Below are 23,096 nucleotides of genomic sequence, written 5' to 3'. Positions count from 1 at the left end.
ATAAAAGCAAAGGGTATTGTTGATAAAAGTGATTGGACGCTGGATAATCATTGTCTAAATGAGACGTTGCACATGGAGAACTAGCTTAGGGCTTTGCTAACGCTAAAGCAGCCAACATCTGCACATTCCTGTGTTCTCAAATCAAAGAATCAATCAACAAGTCAGCTTGATTTGTGAATGATGCTTTAAGTGTTGAGCTGATAAAAAAGTGACATAAGGACAATTAAGCAATGCCTTAATTAAGGAAGATAATTAAGGAATCCAATTTGCTAATTGGCTAAATCCTAATCTATTTCCCGGCTGTATTGTGAGAGTTGTAAAGCTCAGACGTTAGGGTTCTGGGTTTCTGACCGGGTATCCTGAGCCAGGGCCAGACGCAGAGTCGCCCTTCGGTCCCTTGGCTCCGTTTAGGCCAGGTCGACCCTGCCGTAAAACAAACACACCTCGTTTGAAAACTACAACCAACAAACAGAAAACACTTAAGAACAGTAAAAGTAATTGCATTCATTCCAATAACAGTTCATATAATATATATATATTTTTTGCTGCTGTTAAAATATAATTTGTTTCTGATACATCTATTTTCTTGTACACTGGTTTTCTCTGCTGCTTCTCTACTCTTCTGCTACTGAATGCTGCGCTGGAGGATGTGGACTACAAGACAACACAGGTCTGTGTGCAGGCTGGCCTAAACCAGATGATACTGTCACCTCTAACCAATCTCAACAATACGTTACCAGTGAACGACATACTGTGGTTATTTCGGCCTCTTTCTATTTTTCTAAATATTCTCTGTATCAACTGCATCCACATTGGCTTTAAAGCCTCTGAACATGTTTCAGATCTCTGTTTTACAGTACAGACGGATACAGAGGATGAAGAGGATGAGGAGGATGAAGAGGACCCAACTGACCGGTCTGCCAGGAAACCCGATGTCTCCCTTGGGACCAGAAGGACCGTACGAACCCTTGGAGGGAAGGAACATGTGAGTATTCTCTGTTTGAAGTCACCCACTGTAGATGAATGTGAACACAGTGTTTGATACGTTAAGGTGGCGTTATACTCACTGGTGGTCCCACAGGGCCAGGGCGTCCCGGACCCCCCTAATGAAACAAATTCATTAGTAATGTTAATGAATCAGAAGCATTAATATATTTTTCTATATCTATGTGATTCATATTCAATATTCATGGTGATACATACAATTGATTATGCCTAAATGCAGATTCAATCCTTTAAAACGACAAAACAACCAAAACTCGTGTCAATGTGTTGACATATCAGTACACACAGGCATGTTGCATTTTCTTTTTCACTGTTGAACCGTTTTAGTACAGCTTTAAATTGATGGATGACCAAAGAAGAGCCGGTCAGTCACTGAAGCACACAGCCACGTACCGGGGCTCCGGACAGCCCTCCCAGATAGATGGCGTTTCCGTCACGATCTCTGATGATCCCTGGCTCTCCCTTGTCTCCCTGGACAACAGAACACACACATCACTCATCAGACACCGTCACAGTGGGTCAGTGTTTAAAGGCCTTTGTTTGACTTTTTTTGTATTATTAGTTAATTATTTTGACGTGATAATGAGTTTACTCAGACTTCAGTGCCTGGCAAAAAATAAAAGTTAAATAAATGCAATGCAGATAAAGTCGTATAAAAGCGTTTTCTTCCCACAGAAAGGGAAGGTAAAAGGAGATGATAAATAAATCACAAGACGTTACACACAAAATGTTGAATCTTAAGAAATTGCTGAGCACTAAAACTGATCTGAGAATAGATTTATTAACAGCTAGGTTAGCCAGCCTTTTCACCAAGGAGAAAGTTGACTTCTAATTTCCTCCAAACATGTTAGAAAAACACTCAAACATTTACATTTACATTTAGGGCGTTTAGCAGACGCTTTTATCCAAAGCGATTTAAGATAAGTACATTTGTCAGAAGCGAGAAACAATAATACATGGCTGTCGGTACAGTAAGGATGTTCATAGAATCAAGTGCAAAGCACTAACAATCTCTAGGTTAACCCATTCCCTGTATACAACACAGATAGCTAGGATAAGATGCTACACAACTAAGTACTTTTTTTTTTTGTAAAAAAAGATGAAGCTATAGAACGTGATCCGCCCTGCACAGAAACAGAGCACCACCATGAGTTCAGGAGCCTACCTTGGCCGCCTCTCCCGGGATCCCTGGCAGTCCGGGGTCCCCCTTGGGTCCGATCGGCCCCTGAAGTGAAAAACATCACATGCTTTAAAAATACAAAAATGTTTTCCGATATTTCTGTGACTGGGAGGAGATGGCGACACGTACCGGGAATCCTGGTCGCCCTGGGTAACCGGCTCCTCCCTAAACAAGAAGAACACATGAACTGTTAGGAATCATCTCACAAAACCTCATTATTCAAGAGGAACATTATGAACTGTTACGAAACATCTCACAAGTCCTCATTTAAACAAGAGAAACATTATAATCTATCAGAAAAAAAGTCCTCATTATTCAAGAACAAATGCATCCAGAACAAAATGTGAGTGTGATGTAATTCTCCATGATTTCAATGGATTTTACATTACAAGTGAAATATATATTTAAATGTGCTTTCACACCAAAACACTTGGCTAGCCGAACCAGTCTTTAAAACATGATGGGACCACTGAGTGGGTGCTCGCTCACCTCATCGTCTTCGTTCCCAAATATGTCGTTATACTACGGCGGGAGAAAGTTAGGCCAGTTAGTGAGCAGGTAACAACATGCAAGTTAGCATTCAATTATGAGTGAGTGAATGGATTACTGAGTGAGTGATTGAGTGGATTTATGGTAAAGTAAGGTAATGATTGAGTTGAAGAGTGAGTGGATGTAGGAGTGGGTGAGTGAGTGAGGAAGAATAGGTGAGTGAATATGTGGGTGGGTTCAATCTCTCAATGAGAGATTGAATGAGGGGTTGAGTGAGAGTGAGTGAGTGAGTGAGAGTGAGGGTGGGTGAGGAACAGAGAGAGAGAGAGAGAGAGAGATTAGGTGAGTGAATGAGTGAGAGTGAATGAGTGAGGGTGAGTGAGGGAGTGAGAGTGAGTGGGTGAGGGAGTGAGTGAGTGAGATTGAGTTCAGACCAATCTTTGTCAAGTTGAACCAACAGCTCCTCGCTGTCTGAGGGTCTCTCAACGCACTACTCACGTCACTGGAGGGCTGGTAGAGGATCTGTCCTGGGGCCCCGGGGGCGCCCGGAGGTCCAGGGGGCCCTCCCTCTCTCCCTGGGAGACCCTGTGTCACAAGGTACCAAGACAGGAAGTCCAACATGTCATCTCTCTAATGTGGTGGTGGATGTTAGACAGAAAAAACATAGAGGAAGCCAATGGGAATGGAAATACTTTTATCTTAAGCATTATGAACATTTGGTCAGGTCTGCTTAGTTCAGGAGGTAGAGCGGATTGGCTCGTAACCGGAAGGTTGCTAGTTCGATCTCCGCTCCTCCTAGCGTGTCGAGGTGTCCCTGAGCAAGACACGTCACCCTGACTGCTCCTGACGAGCTGGCTGTCGCCCTGCGTGGTTTATTGGCCGTTGGTGTGTATTAACTGCTGTAAGTCGCTTTGAATAAAAGCGTCTGCTAAATGCCTTAAATGTAAATGTAAATTTGAAACAGCGTTTCCCAACGTTCCAATGTCAGGACCCATATATATATATATACCCACATATACATATCACATGTGTGTATATCTACACGTGTTAATATATACTGTATATATACACACCAGTGGCGGCTGGTGGTTTTTAAAGTGAGGGAGGAAGGACTGCGCGCTTGGTTGCCATTGGCCTGTTAGTGGCGTATGGTGGCAGAAGTATGTGAGACTGAAGTTGTTTCAGGGTGTTTTGGTGAACTACAAAATAGCAGGGAGGGATAATTATGTGAATAAAATTGAAATAAAAAAATCTGGGCCTATTTTTGCCCTCAATGACTGAAGCTATTGGTTGTAATTTGGCTATGTTTATTTTCAGCTACAATTGTTTTAAGAAAAATTAAGACCAAAAGTGATGCCATTTAAAATTCATCATGCTGAATCATTCACTAACATCCTTTCCACAATATCAAACAGAACGGTCAGAGTAACAAACTTTAAAAGAACAACAAGAACATAATTTCACAACTATTGACATGGGCTGTAAGCCTAACATTGCTTGAGGCAAATGTGGATGTTAATAGATGTTTCAGAATGTTGGTCATGGTGTTAAGCCAAATAAGATTGAGGGACTTCATTTATAGATCAAGTCAATCCTCCTCGCTGTTTGTGTTGCAAAGATATCAGTGACCTGGTCATACCAAACAGGATATTTTTTAAGTGATTTCAGAATAACGGCGTGTGTAGCTCCATGTTTTCGCCACCCTTTCAGACGGCTTGGTAACCCAACGGACTGTCGAAAAATAGATAGGCTTGTTTATTTCGGCAGACTTTTGTTGGTGGAAACGCCAATATAAGCGAACTGAGATCCCTTTAAAACATTAAAAACATTACATATACAAAGGTATTAAAGTAGTCATATTTAAGGGCATTAATTCATTACAGTAGTCTGGGTGATCTACACTTTTTATTCTCAACAATGTTAAGGAGGATTTTCCTCCCTCTCCTCACTGGAGAAGCCTCCACTGATACACACACACACACATATATATATATATATATATATTTATATATATGTGTGTATCTATATATGGGGTCGCAGGAGCTTGCTGACTGATACACTTCTAAGTTTCTAAATGTAAGCTCATAAGGTTCTAAATTAAGAAGACTTTGACATCCGGTCGGTCTGGCCTTTTGAGGTTAACTAAATGGATGGTCGCGTTCTTCATCAGTTACCAAAATAGTATGTAGTAAAGTTTGTCAAACCAACCCTTTCTCCTCTTTCTCCACTCTCTCCCTTATCGCCCTGGAGGAAAAACAAAGAGAAGTTCATTATCAAAAAATGATGCGTTATGTTAGACTGGGTACCCCCTGCCTGTTGGAGAGCCCCCTGGAGAGGAGCAATACATTTCTTTCTGCTTCACTTTTGTGGGAGCCAATCACCAAGCTGGCTTTTCCCCCTGGAGTGCTATTGGCTGGTTTAACACAATAACGACACAACGAAGCCAACGTAACGAAGCGACGGCAAGCAGCCAAACGTATAACAATTACCAACCTTTTATTTCTGATTCTTATGGCTACTTTGGACTTTTTTTTAACTGCAAACTATGTGTATTACATTTTTTGTTGCCACTCCAGTTGGATAGCTTGATTTGATTGTTCTCAGCCTCACAAGTCTCTTTTGAATGAAGGGTCTGTTAAAGGACCGAATGTAATCCATAAACATCTGTGTGTCTCCTACCAGTCTGCCTGGTGGACCGTCGAGGCCTGGAGTCCCATCCCGACCTCTGGACCCCTCAGCACCTTTATCTCCAGGGATCCCTGGGAACCCAGCCCTCCCCTGGAAGAGGAGGAGAGGAGAGAGGAGATGAGGAGGAGGATGTAGGAGGAGGAGGAGAGAGAATAGATTGAGAGGGGGAGAGGAGGAGTGGTGAAGTTTGAATGGAAGGGGAGTAGGACAGAGAGGAAATGGGGAGGAAGTGGAAAACAATGTTTTATTATAATCTAAGGACATTAAAAGAGATGCAATATGAACATTCTTGGAGGGATCAAAACAATGAATCAAAACAACAGAAGACATGGAGAAGATCCCTTTGGCTTTGAGGGTCTTTTTTACTTACAGGCAGACCACCGATACCAGCGGGACCCTGAAACCACAACATGGTAGACAATCAGTTCACAGAGAGAAACAACACTAGAAATAATACAGGAGAATTTTTTTAAGACCCAATCTCTTTAATGAAGTACAGAAGTCAAAGAGGTACCAATGTCCCTCTACCTACAAAATGATTCAGATGAAGATGAAAACCGCTATGCATCATGGGATATACATTGTGGAAATAAGTGCACATCCGTTTTACACTTCTTTTACAGTGCATTATGTGCATTATGTGTATTAAGTTCTGCACTATATAGCAAACCTGAATTGTACACTCAAATTTTGGAAGGCAATACAAAATAGTGACGGCCCAAATAGCGCAGTGTATCGGGCAGAGTGAACCAATAGGAACACGGCACAAGACCCTTGGCCTGTCCCTGGTGTCTTCTCACCATTGGGCCAGTTGGACCCTGCTGTCCTGGGTGACAGGTGAAAGAAGACCCTCCATCTGCGCCCTACAGGAAGAGGAGGGAGGAGTTAATTCAGTGGTCGGTCTATAAGGACTGATCACTGATCAGCTCGTCTGTGGAGGCTGTGCCTATCCAGCCACACTGGACATCCTTCTAATTGCTGATCTGACTGTTCAGCCATACATCTATCCAGCTCTTCATGTATTCATCCATCCTCCATGGATCCGTCCTTCGCGTATGTGTGGGAGTCGTACTCACCTGGCCAAGACCGCAGGGGGACCCAGCAGGACCGGGTGGTCCAGCCGGTCCAACAGGTCCCATCGGCCCAGGCAGCCCAGCCAGCCCCCCCTCTCCAGGCTGGCCGTCCAGTCCCGGGTTACCCTGGGTGCCCTAGGAGGAGCGGGGGGAGTGTGGGCATTAGCTGTTAGGGGTCAGTGAGCGGGGAGATACTGGGGAAGACGATGGTGGTGTTGGTACATGTGTTGGTACATGCCATGTTACAGGGGAAGGTGGCGTGGCTTGTCAGACATTTTTTGGGCAGTTTTTTAATTTTGTAACATTCTAAAATAATTGCGTTTAATGTTGATGATAAAGGAAAAGGAAGTGAAAATGTGAAACAGGACTAATGTTGAAGAAGGATGAGTTTCTGAATCAATTCAGGACAATTCCAGAGAAACCATACAGTAGATATTACAAAATGATGGCATTAATAATATTGTATTAATGGTTCATCTTTCGTGGACATATGAGACAATCGCAAAAGAAAAGATAATTACTGAAAAATAATAATGTAACAAATCCATTTCTCTGGTTAATCAAAAGAACAACAAAATGGGGTGCGTGACATAACCTAGCAACCACTACCAAGCAACGACACAGGAAAAAGAAAAACTAGCAAGCATTTAGCAGCAGGCTTTGTTAGCAAGAGACAGACATTTTTTGGCGGGCATTTAGGCGTAGAAGCCACCGAAGCAGAGACCCCTGATACCTGCGCGTGGCTAGACCCCGAGGAAGGCGTAAAGTAAGACAGAAGCCCGGTAAACAAGCTGGAGCCGACCGACTCCTGCTGGAGAAGGTCAGAGAGAGACACCCACCGAGGTCAGATATCATGGAAAACATTAAAAAGATTCAGTCGGTGTAAAAAAATGAAGGAAATCATTTAGTGAATGAAACTAATCTTACTTTCTGCCCAGAGCCCCCTGGGAGGCCGAGCTCTCCACTATCTCCCTGTTGGGATAGAACAGGAAGTGATGGTCAAAGTTATAGGGGTGATGTTATGCCACCGTCCTTCACCAGTTTTAAGGTCTGTTGTTGCTTATGTTTTATTGCTTGTTTCTTTGTGTATAATTGTTTGTGGGAATAGTCCATTCTAACAATTAAACTTTTGTTAAGCACTTTGTGACTTTGGCTCTCTAAACTTAATAACTTTACTCACTTACTAACAAAGTTGGCCTTGATTCGGGGCCAGGTTACAAAATGGCTCCTAAGGTTTTAGCTTGAAACCTGAATCAACTGGTTCTGGGCAGTGGGGTTCTGAGACGTGTGGATAACAACATAACAGCGGCTGGTCTCACCTGTCCTCCTGGGGCTCCAGCCCGGCCCGAGGGTCCTGGGGGACCAGGGGGCCCCTGGAACAGCAGAAGGTTTCCGTCAGATAAGGAATGAGATCCGTTCGTACTAGACAGCCAGTTAACTCAATGTTGTGACGCAGCGAGTTTCGTGAGGATTTTCATTTAATAACATCAGAGGCATCATGGATAAATCCCACCAGTATTGTAACTATAAGAGGATGGTTTTGCAATGTTTACATATATTTACCGTCTCAATTTTACCTCATTTAATGAGAACATCAACATTATGGCACAACTGCTCTGTTGCAATTCTTCAACAGAGATAAACATTTTGTGCCATAACTACTTAAGGCCTAAATTGTTATAAACGTTGTTTGAATTAAGAAAAATAAAAAGAGATGCGTCAACTCACAGGTACACCCGGAGCTCCGTCGCTGCCTGGGGGTCCTGGGGGTCCGAACGCAACCGGCCCATTGGCCCCCATCGCCACCGATACCCCGGGAGGTCCAGGGGGCCCCGGTGGTCCGGGTAGACCACGTAGACCCTGGTAGGACCCAACATGGACCATGTAACTCAACACCATCCTTTCTTATTTATTTCTTGATGTCCATTTTGAACACTATGTTACAGATTGTTTTGATGATCAACATACCTGCATTTTCTCCACGTCGGGGTACCCGGAACCTTCCATGTCAACATACGTCTGAACAGTAAAAAGATGACGGTTATACATTTACTAAGCCACGTTTTTGTAAATAAAGTCTCTGAAAGCCTCTAGATGGTCCAGACTGATATTTGACTTGACCCGAGATGTCATGATTAGATGTGACACTAGAAATAACAAAACCTTACAAAATTTCACAAAGTACTGGCACTGGGAGACTATATAATTTATACTGTTTATACTGTTTGCGTTTGTCTGTTTGTCCTTACTTTAGCATTTACTTTAGCATCTATTTTTGTTTCCTTAGCACTACTTTGTATTTTTATTGTATTGTATTATATCCTGTGTCTCCACTGCTGCTCTGCTATAACACAGGAATTTCCCCTCTAGGGGAGTAATAAAGTTTTATCTTATCTTATCTTACAAAGGTTCCATGGTCTTAAAGTAGTCCAAACTTTGTTGTCATTAGGTGAGGATCTGGAAGCTGTTACACTAGATCCTGCACAGCTACGGATACACTGAGGCTCTAGCTGGGCTGCAGCGGTGAATGTGAAACCTTCAGGCCCTGTGAATAGCACACGTACCGGGTGGTCTGCAGACCCGGGGCCCGGGGGTCCGGGTGGCCCCGGGGGGCCCCTGGGTCCTGGGTTGGCCTCTCCACAGTCCCCCTACAGGAAAACAAAGACTCATCCTGCTATCACTCTTTTCTCATGAATACATCAATTCATGTATGGTTATTAATTAAATCAAATCAAATCCGTACTAATCGAATCCAATCTGATGCAGTCTAATCCAACCCAAGACAATGTATTCCAATCTAATCTAACGTTATCTAATCCAATCTGACACAATCTAATATATTCTGGTCCGATCTACTCTTATCTGATCAGAGTTAATCTAATCTAATCTAATCTAATGTAGTCTAATATAATTTAATGTAGTCTAATATAATCTAATATAGTCTAATCTAATCGAATCTAAACTAATCTAATGTAGTCTAATCTAATCTAATGTAGTCTAATTGAATATAATCTATTCTATCTAATCTAATTGTATCTAATCTAATCCAATCTAATACAACATATTCTAATCCGTGTGACGGCTGCGGTACCTTCTCTCCTCTGGGCCCCTGGGTTCCAGACGTCCCCTGGAGGCCGCGGGGCCCAGCAGGTCCCTGTAGACCACAACAACACAGTGACCTCAACAACATCATGGAAACAGTACCGTGATGCTAGAAATGGGTTTAAATACATATAAATAAATCAATAACTTACAACTTTCCCGTCCTCTCCTGGATCACCCTGAAGGAGGTGAATGCAGTCGTAAATAAATAAAATAAAATAAAGTTCAATTTGAAACAGAAGCACAATATTTTTAAAACTTAATCTTGAAAGAACCCATTTTTGTTTAGTAGTGTGTTTTATCTTTTTGTTTTAATCCTTCTCTCAAATGTAAAAATCTGTTCACCTGTTTATATAAAATGTATGTTTTGTTTGAAATACTGCATATCAGTTAATCTGTCCAGAAAGTGCTCTTAATAAAGTGCATTTATTCCTGTACTCACAGGCTCTCCATCGGACCCCTTGGGTCCTGTGGTGCCCTGCAGCCCCAGGGGCCCCCTCGGTCCCGGGGGTCCGGCCACCTGTTGGACCACCGATCCGTCTCCCAGCCGCACCACCTGGGCAGCGGGCCCCGGGGGTCCGGCCGGTCCTGCCGGCCCAGCGGGGCCGCGGTCACCCTTGTTACCGGGGTAACCGATTCCAGAACTTCCCTGAGCGGAGAAAACATAACAATAATAATGTCAGTTTATTTATTATTCTCTGATTTATGCTGTCGATTTTGTATAGGAAATATCTGGTAAATGTTAATGTTAAAGTGCAAGTACCTTTGAGCCTTTGTCCCCCTAAAATGAGATACAAACACAAATGATATTAATGAGGTTTGAATTTCAGCACAATACTCATATTTCATTCACATTATTACCAATGCAACATGCTATGTGCTACAGCCTTGCTAGTGTCCTCCTACCTTATCTCCTCGGCCCCCGGCCTGGGAGCTGGAGCCCTCGGAGGAGCCGGGGCCAGAGTCTCCCTTGGGCCCCGCGGGGCCCCGGTCCCCAGTGGTACCTTTGTCTCCCTGGCTGCCCTTCTGACCTTTATCCCCTGCTGGGCCTGGGTAGCAGGGTTCGAGGGAAGAGACAAAATGAAAAAGATGAATATTTAACATTAAAAAATGCACCAAGCGACATCATCAAAATCAAATACATTTTGAAAATAAATAAATGATGAAAACAATTATATTTAAAAAATCTAATCTCATTTATTAATCAATCTGAATTTTTTTATAAAACTTACAAATGTACACTTTGAACTAAACCATCTATTATGAGAATAAAATATGTTAAAAAATTGAATTAGGGTAAGACTCCCACAATGACATTGTGGGATTAAAAAAAACACAGAAATGTTGGAAAATATAGCCATTTTTATATAATGATCTCTTTAAACCACATGTTTCGATAGTTTTACATGGATTGATGGGTTTAGATTATGGAGTAAATCAATATTTACTCAAGTAAAGTGAAGCTTTTTTTTTTTTTTTTAAGTGGAGATTTTTCAAAACATACCTAGATGGTGAAATAACTGATAACTAATATATCTGCAGCTGGCCAACAACCACAGAACCCTTACCTTAAGATAATGCCACAACAATCCAAACCAAGCCACCACCACCAGATCCAGGGCCCACTCAACCACCCCAGCTTCCCCACCCTCAGCCTGCCCTCCCTGGGAAACACTCTGACCCACCCAGCCACCCACCACCACCACCACCACCACCACCCCCACCAACCCCAACAACACCACCACCACCAGGGCAACAACCCAATCAGAGCTCGGCATCCCCACGCAAAAGCCAATCCAGCCAAGGCCAGGTGGAGGGAGGGATCCCCAGGGGGGCCGTCTTACCTGGGAGGCCAGGGGTTCCAGGCCCATGTTGGACTGAGGTCTGGTGGTTGCGATCGCCTATGATCACACACAGACAGTAACGTAATGTAAAACCTTGGGATGGACCACCCTTAACGAGACCTTGTCCTAAGGAAAAGTCTTAACGAGACCTTGTCCTAACAAAGCCTTAACGAGACCTTATCCTAACGAAAAGTCTGAATGAGACCTTGTCCTAACGAGAAGTTTTAAGAGGACCTTGCCCTAATGAAAAGTCTTAACGTGACCTTGTCCTAACGAAAAGTCTTAACGAGACCATGTCTTTATTTATAGCAAGACCTTGTCCTAATGAGACCTCTGAAGGAGACCTTATGAAGGAGAGTATAACGATAATATCATCGTACTAAGATGTCCTCCTTATTAGACCTCTTAACGAGACTCATCCTACTTAGATGTTCTCCTAATTGGACCTCTTAACAAGACTAATCCTACCAATATGTCCTCCTAATTGGACCTCTTAACAAAACCTTGTCCTGACAAGACTTCTCAGCCTCCTCCTTAAATGATGAATGAATTGTCTATCTTGCAAGAATTTGAAAGTTCCCTAAATGTAACCCAGAAAATAATCCACACCATGGCTTGATACCAGAAGTAATGAAGCAGTTTCTCGTCCTAAATCTGTGTAGTGAAGCCATTTCTAAAGCTGTTCTAAAGTTTGAATTGAACAAGACTTCAAACTGCCACCAGGGGGAGCCAGAGAGCTTCAAAGCGGCTCAATTGGTCTGTGACAGAGCTCTGGAATACCATTTCAAGTCTGGTCAAATCCCCTCCACATAACAGACTTTCACGACCAGGCCAGTGCATACGTGCACACAAGTTCCACGATCAACACCTTTCATGACAACTCCACCGCAGTGTTATTGTAGCCGAGAGGGAAAGCATCTCCCAGTGAATCTAGTCGCTGCTTGTTCGCTCCAGACCCCTGAACTACGGTAAAGTACTCGGTGAACCCCCATGTGAGGTGCTCCCCAGGTCACTGGAGGGTCCTTACTTGTCTCGGTGTGTGCGGCGCTTTTTGATGAGGTCAGAGGCGGTTCCGGAACTGGCCGCACCGTCGTGGGAGTGGTCTGTCAGGAATATGATAGAACAAGACATGAGAGTAGAGAGCAGAGCAGACCTCGCAGATGAGTGGATTCACTGCAAATACACCAAGGCTGTTGGTAACAAAGGGTCAACGATTAAGTGTTAAGTTAAGTGTTATTGTGTTATTCCTTATTCTACCTTAACAGTGCGACCCGATTCTGTCCTCTCGCCATCTCCACTGCCATAGTCACCAGAGGCAGAGGCCTAGGAGAGAGAGAGAGGAAGAGAGAGGGAGAGAGAGAGAGAGAGAGAGAGAGAGAGAGAGAGAGAGAGAGAGAGAGAGAGAGAGAGAGACGTAGAGGTACCAAGGGAGAGAGAGAGTGAGAAAGAGATTGGGATTTATATTTATTTCACATTAGGAGGAGAGAAAAAGTAGAGTGAGATAGACATATATTTACATCTTATATATTAATGTATTGCTTATTACTAAAACTACTATAATATAATAATAATATAAGAGGTGTTACTCACCACATCATAGTCGTCTTCATCATCACAGAGTCTCTCTGCTGCCTGGGGGTTACCCACCAGCTTCAGCTGGACCATGGAGCCCTACACACACACACACACACACACACACACACACACACACACACACACACACACACACACACACAAAGTATATAATACAGATAGACAGGGATGACATTTAGAGAGAGAGAGAGAGAGAGAGAGAGAGAGAGAGAGAGAGAAACATCACTAGTCCCAGGGGTTGTTCAGTTTTAAGAGACTCAGTGCAGCTCAGTATGATGAGCTCGGTACTTCCAGGGGCCTACAGGGCTCTGTGAAGAGGTTCCTAGCTGACGCACACACGCTGTTAGGACAACCTAGTAAAGCGGTGCACGGTGGCCATGGACAACAAGCTACACAACGGGTCTTATACCGAAGGAAGAGGTGAGTCTGTCAGCGGGGGTGGCCGCGTGAGAGAGAGTGATACATTGGGTGAGTGAGGCAGCGTGAGAAAGAGAGAGAGAGAGAGAGAGAGTGATACATTGGGTGAGTGAGGCAGCGTGAGAGAGAGAGAGAGAAAGAGGGAGAGAGAGATAGAGAGATATACAGTGGGTGAGTGAGGCAGCGTATCAGAGAGAGTTGTACATTGGGCGAGTGAGGCAGCATGAGAGAGAGAGAGAGAGAGTTAAACATTGGGCGAGTGAGGCAGCGTGTGAGAGAGAGAGTTATACATTGGTCGAGTCAGGCAGTGTGTGAGAGAGTTATACATTGGGCAAGTGAGGCAGCGTGAGAGAGAGTTAAACATTGGGCGAGTGAGGCAGCATGTGAGAGAGAGTTATACATTGGGTGAGTGAGGCAATGTGTGAGAGAGTTATACATCGGGCAAGTGAGGCAGTGTGTGTGAGAGAGAGTCATACATTGGGAGAGTGAGGTAGCGTGTAAGAGAGAGAGACAGTTATATATCGGGCGAGTGAAGCAGCATAGGAGAGAGAGAGAGAGTAATACATTGGCAGAGTGAGGCAGCATGAGACAGAGAGAGAGAGAGAGTTATACCAAAGTCCTTCTAGGCAAGTCCTCTCACTCGCGGCCATTTTGGCCACACCTTTCGGGCAGCTATTTGGTCTTAACAAGACCAGGGCCCTATCTAATGAATAGGGAGAGAGCTGTATCTCCATTTTCCGAGATCTAAGGGGCATAAAAAAACACATGTTTGAAATCACGATGAAAAACAGACTAAAATCGCTGAAAGGGTTTGGTGGTTTTGTATCAAATTAACGTTTTAAAAGCCCTTTTTCTTACAGGTAATCTTGGACTGCGCATGCGCAATGCTTCACGACACAGTTTTCATTTACGGCATAACACCGGCACTGCACTGACAGCAAGTTAGCTTTAAAAGTTAGCTTTTGCTGCTGAGCCAACAAGATAACAGGTAGTCGAAGTTTTCCAGTCGATGCTGCTTGTGCCGCTCCAGCTGCTGGTCCTTCCCTCCTGATTGAAAATAATAAATGTCGCAAAAAGCGTGACCGTGTAGGACCTGCAAAATGATTGGAGCAACGGCACCGGAAGAGGCGGGACATGTGCAAACAACTGCCATCTTGGCGTTACGAAGTTTCCCCATGCATTTCAATGGGTGATTTTTTCAGTGATGTGTCTCCTCCTTCTATAGTGTCTCTGGTTATACATTGGGTAAGTGAGGCAGCGTGTGAGAGAGAGAGTGCGCTGCTGTTTGGTAGAAGGTTTTATACGGGTTGTGGAGGAACAGGTAGGGGTCAAAGGACATCTTGCCCCGATGATACCTCCTGGTTAGATGGCAGAGATTGGGAATCGAACCTGTGAACATGAACTGTGAACATCGAACAAATACACACGCACACACACACACAAACTCCTCCCTATATTAACAGGAAAGCGCACAAACCAAACACAAACTACACATCCCCCCCCCTCCCGCACGCCCTCACCTTGAAGCGGTCGGGGTCGGCCTCCCCGGCGTACCCCACGAAGACCCCCGCGCCGGGGTCCAGCTCCATGTCGTCGGGGGACCTCTCGAAGCGCACCGTCTGCGGCGTGGCGTCGCAGCCGTCGTAGAAGGTCACCTGGTCCTCGTACACGGCCAGCGAGAAGCGGCTCCACCCCCCCGCCAGGGCGGGCACGCTGAAGGACGCTGCCTCGTAGGACGCCTCCGAGTCTGGCTCCGTGTAGAAGAAGCGCACCGTCTGCCGGCCCGAGCGCGGGTCGGCCGCGCTCAGCTTCACCCCCACGTACATGAACTTCTGGTCGCCGTCGGCGACGGCAAAGAGCACGCCGGCGGTGTCGTCGGCGGGCGACACGTGGAACAGCAGGGAGAAGTGGCGGTAGAAGGGGTTGGGCAGGTGGGCCAGGGCGGGCTGCCCGGTCACCGCCGAGCCCGGGTCCCCGCTGAACACGTAGGCGGGCACGCCGCCGGGGCCAAGCACCTGGGTGATCTGGTCCGGGACCAGGTCCCCGATCAGCTGCACCAGGGAGACCCCTTCCCCATCTGGAGGGGGAGGGGGGGGGGGGGGAGAGAGGGAGGTAAAATCTCTTAAAAAGTCATCGAGACCCTAAATGCAAAGTGGTCTCAAACTAACTCTTCTGGTCCTCTTCAAGGTTCTGGGTTCAATCCCCCGAACACCTCCACCTTACCTGTATCCGTGAGTAAGCTGACAGCTGCCTATACAGGTAGATGTTGCCTGGGTTTATGCTGTGTGTGATTGTGTGTGTGTGTGTGTGTGTGTGTGTGTGTGTGTGTGTGTGTGTGTGTGTATGTGTGTGTGTGTGTGTGTGCGTGTATATATATGTGTGTGTGTGTGTGTGTGTGTAAGCCGATGTACAAAAAAGTAACAAGTTCAGGGTCACAAAAGCGTCCCGACTCAGGAGCCAGAGAGCCACTAGTCGTTCACTAGGGCATGAGGAGCAGAACGTAGAGCACCGGTGTTCTCAACAGCTGTGATAATTGCCTGAGGTCTAATGGGCTCGTAGAACACACCTGAACCGTCTCTAAGCTTGAGGTCATAGACAGGGCACAGACAACACCCCTCTTCTCTCCCCTGGCCGCACTTTAACCACAAGCTCATTTTTATCTAAAGTGATATTTAAAAATCTTGAAATAGCCACAGCACAGCGATGTATCCACAACACATCAGTGAATATCTAGTCAGGAAAAGTCAAAAAGTATATTCCTCTACATCTCAGAGTCAGCTGATAAGCACGGTCTTGGAAAGACTCAGGATTGTAGGGGTTGTGGTCTGAACCCACCCCTTCCCTCGTCATTCTGATTGGTCACCTGCTTGGCTTTGTAGTAATAAATACAATCGCTTGACTAGCCTACCTCATTTTATCAACACATTATTCCACTTCTGGTAATGATACACATTTTGTTTCGAAAGTACTTGTAGTTCAATGGCAATTAAGTTCAATCTAATCTTATCTTAAAAACATAAAACACCACAGAAGAAATTATAATTGTATATATTGAATCTGGCAGAGAGGAAGAAGAGCTATGAGGAAGACAGTTGTATTGACCCGCTTAAAACCATTGATTTAAAACATTTGGTTTACATGATATGAAAGGGAGAAGCTCCCTCAGGCTCACCTTGTTCTGAAGCAGTGATGAGGAGCCAAGAAACTAAATTTCTTAGTAAACTCTATCCTTATGTCAACACTAATAGAGGAAGGCACCTCAAACCCAGTTTTAAGTAGTTGTTGTAATTTTGGGAAATGGACAGACTTTCTTAGACTTTTAGAAGGAATGATGACTTTATGGGCCTTTAAAGATGGCGTCAACAGTTAGAAAGTTAAATCAATAGACAATAGCAAACTAATCCATACATTTCTCAAGCACTGTGTTACTTACTTACTAGATAACTTAAAAAATACTAGATAAATTAATAAATTCAGCCATCGCAGCATAATCACCTGTCTCCAAGCCTCATGAATATGTATTAGCTCACTTGTCCACTTGTACATACTACTAAACACTTGTCCACGTAGTTGGCAACTTCACATATTCTTTCCACACAGTATAATGTATAATGTATAAATGCAAGTACAGTTTGATATACAGCACACAAGGATTATATTTGGGTAGGCTATTATGTGTTTATTGATGTGTATTTATGTTTAGGCACCAGAGGATTCTTAAAACTACATTTTCCATGTTCCAGAAGCTCTCCAGACAATGACTGCTGCAATTTACATAATAACCAAAAAAACACAATTCCCTTTTGACTTGACCAATCTGATTGCACTTTGTTTGATCCCGGTCTCTCACATCAGGGAATAGGGGGACGTTTTTCCAATCGTAATATGGGAAATATTGCTGATGATTCAGTTCCCATGGAATAAAAATATCCTTTCAAGGGAAATGGCCGTTGGTTTTGGGACTGGTTTATAATTTTATATTCTCAGGATAGACCCCCTCTGACACTGGGTCTCTGGAGTAGTGCTCGATGGACATGAACCAGGGCCTTTCCAAGCACGTCCACTGTGGTCTGAGACCGGCTCGTCAAAAATGACATGAATGAAATGAAACTGCAAGGGTACTTAATGTGTATACACATCTAAGTGCAGCAGTGAATTAGGCCAAGTCCACACGTACCAAAACGATCTTTTTTTTCTCCGTTTTCCCTGGCATCGTATCAAGAACATTTGCGTCCAGACGGATCCATCTCAATATGACTCAACACGCTACTTCATGTTCCAGACGTATAGGTGGCGCTGTTTTAGTTTTAGAAATTCACCGGAAACCGTCACTCAAGTAATAAAGCGTTAACGCAACCCTTTTGATCGTCTCAATTGGCGCACGCATGGCTGTTGTTTGTTTGTAAAATGTGGCTTATGTGGTTGTCCATCAGTCTTTTTTTCTCAGCGTGGTGGCACAGGAGCATAATATTTTGCGTAGTGGTGGGCCGTTATCGGCGTTAACGTGCTGCGTTAATGCGAGACTCTTATCGGGCGATAAAAAAAATATCGCCGTTAATCTATTCTCAAAGTTGAACTAACCAGAAGCTGAGTGTTTAATAAAATATACTGTCCATAATCGTGCCATATGCTGGAGACAATGTAGCAATGATAATAGAAACAACTTGGGTGAGCGATGACACGTTTTGGGTTGATCGTGACATCAGAGCGTCGAAATAGTTGGTGTTGTTGTTGTTGTAATAATCCAAATCTTCCTCCGAGCTACCCGCCTTGGTACGGCGGTAGGCGGACGCGTACCAGCCGTCTGCCGTCAACGCCGCCGCCCCGGCTGCCGCGACGCGCACCGGAGACGAGCGTGCCATGGACCTGTAGCGAGAGCACGTCCCGGCGCCGTTATATTTTCCCGCGTTTGAGTTTGTGATAGTAAGCGTGTAGTAAGTTATACTAGAGTTTGTGATGCATTTTGGAAACAGGAGATGAGCCCCTGGTCTAATGCGCCACCTGGCTTGAGAAACCTCATCGTTCTCAAAGACTTACTTTTAGTCATTATTTAGGTAGCACACACATATTATGAATGCCTTCGGCAGAATTCAAATGAGCCATTTTAATATAGATTAATCTAGATTAATTCCAAGATTAATCAGGTTACAAGAGGTTACGCTCGAGGGGTGTGGCGATGACATCATCGAAACGCAAGTATGCGTTTTGGCCGTCCAGACGAACACTCAAGGGCTGCGTTTGCGAATTTATTCACCCTGGGACCTGGTTTCAGAAAAGTCTGTTTGCATGCGATGCGTTTACAGGATTCGTTTGGACGATCGGCCAAAACTATGCAAAACATTTGCGTTTTAACCAAAAATCGGCTCCGTGTGGACGGGCCCTTAATCAAAAAGGGAGGGCCTTTAAAGGCCAGAGACAGAGAACCGTTCTCCACTCAAAAGAAAAGGGGAAACATCACAAAAGAGATATCAGTCCTCCCAAAGAGGTTGGGGGGGGGGGGGGGGAAACAAGAGTACAATGCGTCCAGCTACCTTCAGTTTTTTTTACCTAGAGTTAGGCTAAGTGGCCGTTGACCTCCAGGACTTGTGAAACACTCTTCAACAACCTCAACTGCTTCTTCTTGAAGCAGTTGAATCTTCATCCAATCAACTTGACTCAAGATCTTGACTCAGGAGTCAAGTTGACTCTTCATCCAATCACCATTGACCCCATCTCCATGGCTGGACCATAGCGTGCAAGCCATAATGCTCATAATGGCTAATAAACCTCACACCTGGTGGTATAATAGGGGCGCTTTAGGTGAATCACGACATTGCAACATTTTGTGTTATTTGTTTTTTCTTTGGTGGCCAATATGCAGTTGGTAATGCTATCTCCTCAACATCTCATCTGGGTTCCTTGGGCCAAGTCTTCTGGGATTGCATCCAATTACATTTGGCGAGGGGACCGAGGCAAGCCAATTTCCCACCGAGTGCAGCTGCTATTGGTTAATCTCACATGACGACAAGGCGGAACCAGCTGTGTCCCAAGCCAGCGAGTTGGCAGACATGTCAACAGATGACACTCAGTCTTTCACACAGTCCAGTAAAGGCGCATTTCTAAATGTTTAGTTTAGTCTCTGGATTTCTACTACATAAATGTTTATGGCAGATGTTTGTTTGTTGGCTTTTCCTGGCAATATATATTTTTTTGATATCTTGCTCGCTTGTAAATTCATGAAACCACATGCATTACCAGTTTGCCGACCAAAGTTCATAAACCAAATCAATTGAGATAACCATTTAAAACACATTGATAAATGCATTTTACAAACCAATAATAAGTTCTTCTTGCCATGTGTTCTGAGTCAGGGACGTGGCCGTCTGAGTCATCCATTAGCGTAGCGTCTCTGTTTTTGTTAATTAGCAATCCCAGATGGTGGAGCCCAAAGTTCAAAGTAATCCCAGGGATGACTTTGGGGATTTCTTTGACCTTCAAGACCTGGAGTTTCCAGAATCTGTGTGGGAACTAGTTAACAAAACATAATTTAACTAGCTCCAAAAAAATAACCGAGGTATTTATGACCCAAACGCCTTGCTCAAAGGGCACCTCAACACCAGTGGAATCAAAGCCGTGTGACATTTTGATGCTGTATACTCAAAACCGATCACAACACTACTCTTACTACTCAACCTGTGGGTCGTCCAAAACGTAGGGTCGCTTGATACATACAATTTGGAGAAGGTTTGAAAGGCCTCACCCAGGTCGTGTATAAACCAACAACAAGAAAACACCTACTCTCTACAAACCTACCAACCACTGAGATTGGTGCGGTAAGCATTCATTCACCAGGACACCGCTACTACGGGCATCTTGTTAGCCTCGTAGCATAATTGCCAAAGTCATATTTTAAGGTTCATCTTGTATTTAGCACCAAAAATGCCTAAGTCAAATAGTGATTATAGAATTTTAAATAGCACTCTGATTGGCTTAGGATGTAGCCAATGAGGCACAGTGAATCAGCAGCGTTAGGAGAGTAGAGTTATCACAATTTGGCCAAAATATGAGTGAGGTAATTATGCTACGAGGCGAACGATTTGCTGCCTGGGGTCCAAACTATGTTTGTGTGAGGGCCGATGCACATGATACAAGATGCTTAGCGGGAACCAACAGTCCTGTTGTGGCCCATGAGCAAAGCCTGTGCGGTTAGACTCCAAAGGTTCAGCGACCTGGTTCAGCAGCCTGTGCCACTCACACTGACCTCCTGGGGGGTTTTGAGCGCAGCGTTCTGTGTATCTCTGGGACCCTGGTGAAACCCATCCCTGTAGGGGGACGGGGGTTCACGGGGTTACTCTGCATGATCATGAAGACATCATCCCTCATCTCCCACAGTGCCACAGATCCACACTGGTTGTGCTGGTCGGGGGAGGCTAGGACAAGGGTCAGATCCAGCCTCCTCTTGGGTGAACCTTCAGCTAGCATCATATATGTACCGCCCCGTTGCCGCCGGTGATGATACACCAGGGGGCGGGGCAGCGGGGGGGTGGGTGGTCAAGGGTCACAACTGATTTACAGCCCCTAGGTCGTTTCCTTGGACACTAACGGGCCTATTCAGTTCACACGACTGTGGAGGAATCGGAATCTGCGTGTATTTCGCTAACATGTTTCCCACAGGAAGTTTAGTGGAAATGTTTAATGTATTGTGTGTGTGTGTGTGTGTGTGTGTGTGTTTGTGTGTGCGTGTGTGTTGTGTGTGTGTGTGTGTGTGTGTGTGTGTGTGCGTGTGTTCTGTGTGTGTGTGGGTGGGTGAGTGTATGCACATGTGATCGTCAATCATCACTTGCTGTGTGTGCGTGTTGCCCTGTCTGGTGTGTGTGTGTTCGTGCATGCAGATGTATGTAGTAGTGTGAGAGCGAAAGTGTATCAGCGTGAGAAAACCGAGGTAAAGAAGGGATGTATTTGAGAAGGGAGAGAGGGAGGGAGGGAGGCGGGAGGGAGGAGGAGTGACGTGTCAGTCATAGCCATGGGAACACCACCCCCCCCCCCCCACACCCCTCTCCCCTCTCTGGGACTCCCCATAACACCCGCCCCCTCCCTCACAGTGGGCAGGAGTGGTGGGGAACAGGAGGGGAGGAGAAGAAGGAACAGGGGGGGAGGAGAGGAGAGGAGCGAGAAGGAGAGGAGAGGAGAGGAGAGAAGGAGGGGGAGAGAGAGAAGGAGAGGAGAGAGAATGAGGAAAGGAGAGGAGAGGAGAGGAGGAAGAAGGAGGAGAGGAGAGAGAAGGAGGAGAGGAGAGGAAAGAGAAGGAGGAGAGAAGAGATGATAAATAAATAATGATTACATTAATACCTTAGTTAACATGAGCATCATTAGTAAAGTATCACTAGACCATTAGTTAAATGTTTATTAAAGGTTAGTTAATCCTTATTAACACAGCTAATGAGCTAATGTTATCGGTTAATTAATGTACCCTTATTGTGAGGTTACCACCTCTGTTAACCCTATCAAACTGAAACTACTTTCAGCGGTTTGGGATGAGTGATACATATGCTAGTATAAACCTCTGGGTGGGAAAGTGTTTTCTACCAGGGCTGGGGTCCCAACATGTCTCCAGATGGATTCTGAAAATTATATTTCTTTGACGCTGCTTGCAGTCTGGATCGACTGGAAAGCAGAACAAATTGGAGGACAAATTTAAATATGGCAAACAATAAATACCAACTACCCACTAAAAGCCCCGGCCAGTGTCTCCCGAAGAGTGCCATCAGCCGTATGAAACGATAAATTACCTTTTTGTCCATTAGTCTAGCGTTTGAGGAAATAAAGGGAAATTTGCTTTACACTTGTTGCACCAAATTACCTACATTAGCATAGCCCTCACCATGGCAACAACCTTTAGCACATAGAACACTCTCATTCTGAAACTCACTGCACAACACTGATTCACACGATCAGGTACGCTTGTTGGTCTAGAAAAGTGTAAATGAGTGTTGGACCGTGTTAGATAGCCATATCCAATACATCCTACATATAGCCCTTCTGTAGACCACCCTCTGAACATCACCAACACCAACATTACCATCTACTGCATTAGTACACCATCCCAGAGAGAGACATATATATATATATATATATAGAGAGAGAGATACATAGAGAGAGAGCGAGAGAGAGAGAGTGATAGAGAGAGAGAGAGAGATAGAGAGAGACAGAGAGACAGAGAGAGAGAGAGAGAGAGAGAGAGAGAGAGAGAGAGAGAGAGAGAGAGACAGAGAGACAGACAGAGAGACAGAGACAGAGACATATCAAGACAGAGAAGGGTGGGTTGGGCTTCAGAATGGGATGGAGCCATCCACATAGGATGGAGCCATCCCAGCTGGGGTCAGACCAGCTGGTTCCATCCTGACCCCTACCTGCTCCCCCTACCAAGACGACCCCTGACCCCTACCTGCTCCCCCTACCAAGACGACCCCTGACCCCTACCTGCTCCTCGCTGACATGTTCCTGGAGTCACTGAATTGTGTGTCTTCTAAACGACTCTTCTTTGGGCCAAAGACAAAACAATACAGTACATTGACTGTGTGTCTTCCTCAGGATGGCCTATAGTGCGAATCAAACCCCTAACCTCCTTCAACCTTTGAGGTTTGCATCTTTAGAATGAAAGACCATTTACATTTACATTTCGGGCATTTAACTTACAATGAGTACATTTGTCAGAAGAAATAGAAA

At 44.8% G+C, this 23,096-nt stretch overlaps 1 protein-coding gene across 4 annotated transcripts in view; it reads right to left on the bottom strand.

The window, feature by feature from the left end:
• LOC311369659 (uncharacterized protein) overlaps positions 1-23,096 on the bottom strand; it is a 41,010-nt gene that overhangs the window by 9,636 nt on the left and 8,278 nt on the right. For 2 of the 4 annotated variants that reach the window (XM_084487875.1, XM_084487878.1), the window contains exons 2-28: positions 14,912-15,468; positions 12,972-13,052; positions 12,639-12,704; positions 12,409-12,484; positions 10,444-10,586; positions 10,301-10,318; positions 9,980-10,186; positions 9,690-9,716; positions 9,527-9,589; positions 9,000-9,083; positions 8,404-8,454; positions 8,164-8,295; positions 7,755-7,808; positions 7,363-7,407; positions 7,169-7,246; positions 6,439-6,570; positions 6,163-6,225; positions 5,733-5,759; positions 5,354-5,452; positions 4,883-4,918; positions 3,173-3,259; positions 2,315-2,350; positions 2,171-2,230; positions 1,399-1,476; positions 1,068-1,103; positions 914-967; positions 352-423 (exon numbers count right to left, since the gene is read on the bottom strand). In XM_084487875.1, the coding sequence (XP_084344001.1) occupies positions 352-423; positions 914-967; positions 1,068-1,103; positions 1,399-1,476; positions 2,171-2,230; positions 2,315-2,350; positions 3,173-3,259; positions 4,883-4,918; positions 5,354-5,452; positions 5,733-5,759; positions 6,163-6,225; positions 6,439-6,570; positions 7,169-7,246; positions 7,363-7,407; positions 7,755-7,808; positions 8,164-8,295; positions 8,404-8,454; positions 9,000-9,083; positions 9,527-9,589; positions 9,690-9,716; positions 9,980-10,186; positions 10,301-10,318; positions 10,444-10,586; positions 12,409-12,484; positions 12,639-12,704; positions 12,972-13,052; positions 14,912-15,468 (2,462 nt within the window). The remainder of the gene's footprint in view (positions 1-351; positions 424-913; positions 968-1,067; positions 1,104-1,398; positions 1,477-2,170; positions 2,231-2,314; positions 2,351-3,172; positions 3,260-4,882; positions 4,919-5,353; positions 5,453-5,732; positions 5,760-6,162; positions 6,226-6,438; positions 6,571-7,168; positions 7,247-7,362; positions 7,408-7,754; positions 7,809-8,163; positions 8,296-8,403; positions 8,455-8,999; positions 9,084-9,526; positions 9,590-9,689; positions 9,717-9,979; positions 10,187-10,300; positions 10,319-10,443; positions 10,587-12,408; positions 12,485-12,638; positions 12,705-12,971; positions 13,053-14,911; positions 15,469-23,096) is intronic. The other 2 variants (XM_084487876.1, XM_084487877.1) reach the window with 2 other exon arrangements.

Source organism: Micromesistius poutassou, assembly GCF_964030765.1.
Source record: "Micromesistius poutassou genome assembly, chromosome: 24".
Classification (NCBI taxonomy): domain Eukaryota; kingdom Metazoa; phylum Chordata; class Actinopteri; order Gadiformes; family Gadidae; genus Micromesistius; species Micromesistius poutassou.
This window is presented reverse-complemented; position numbering and strand designations above follow the sequence as displayed.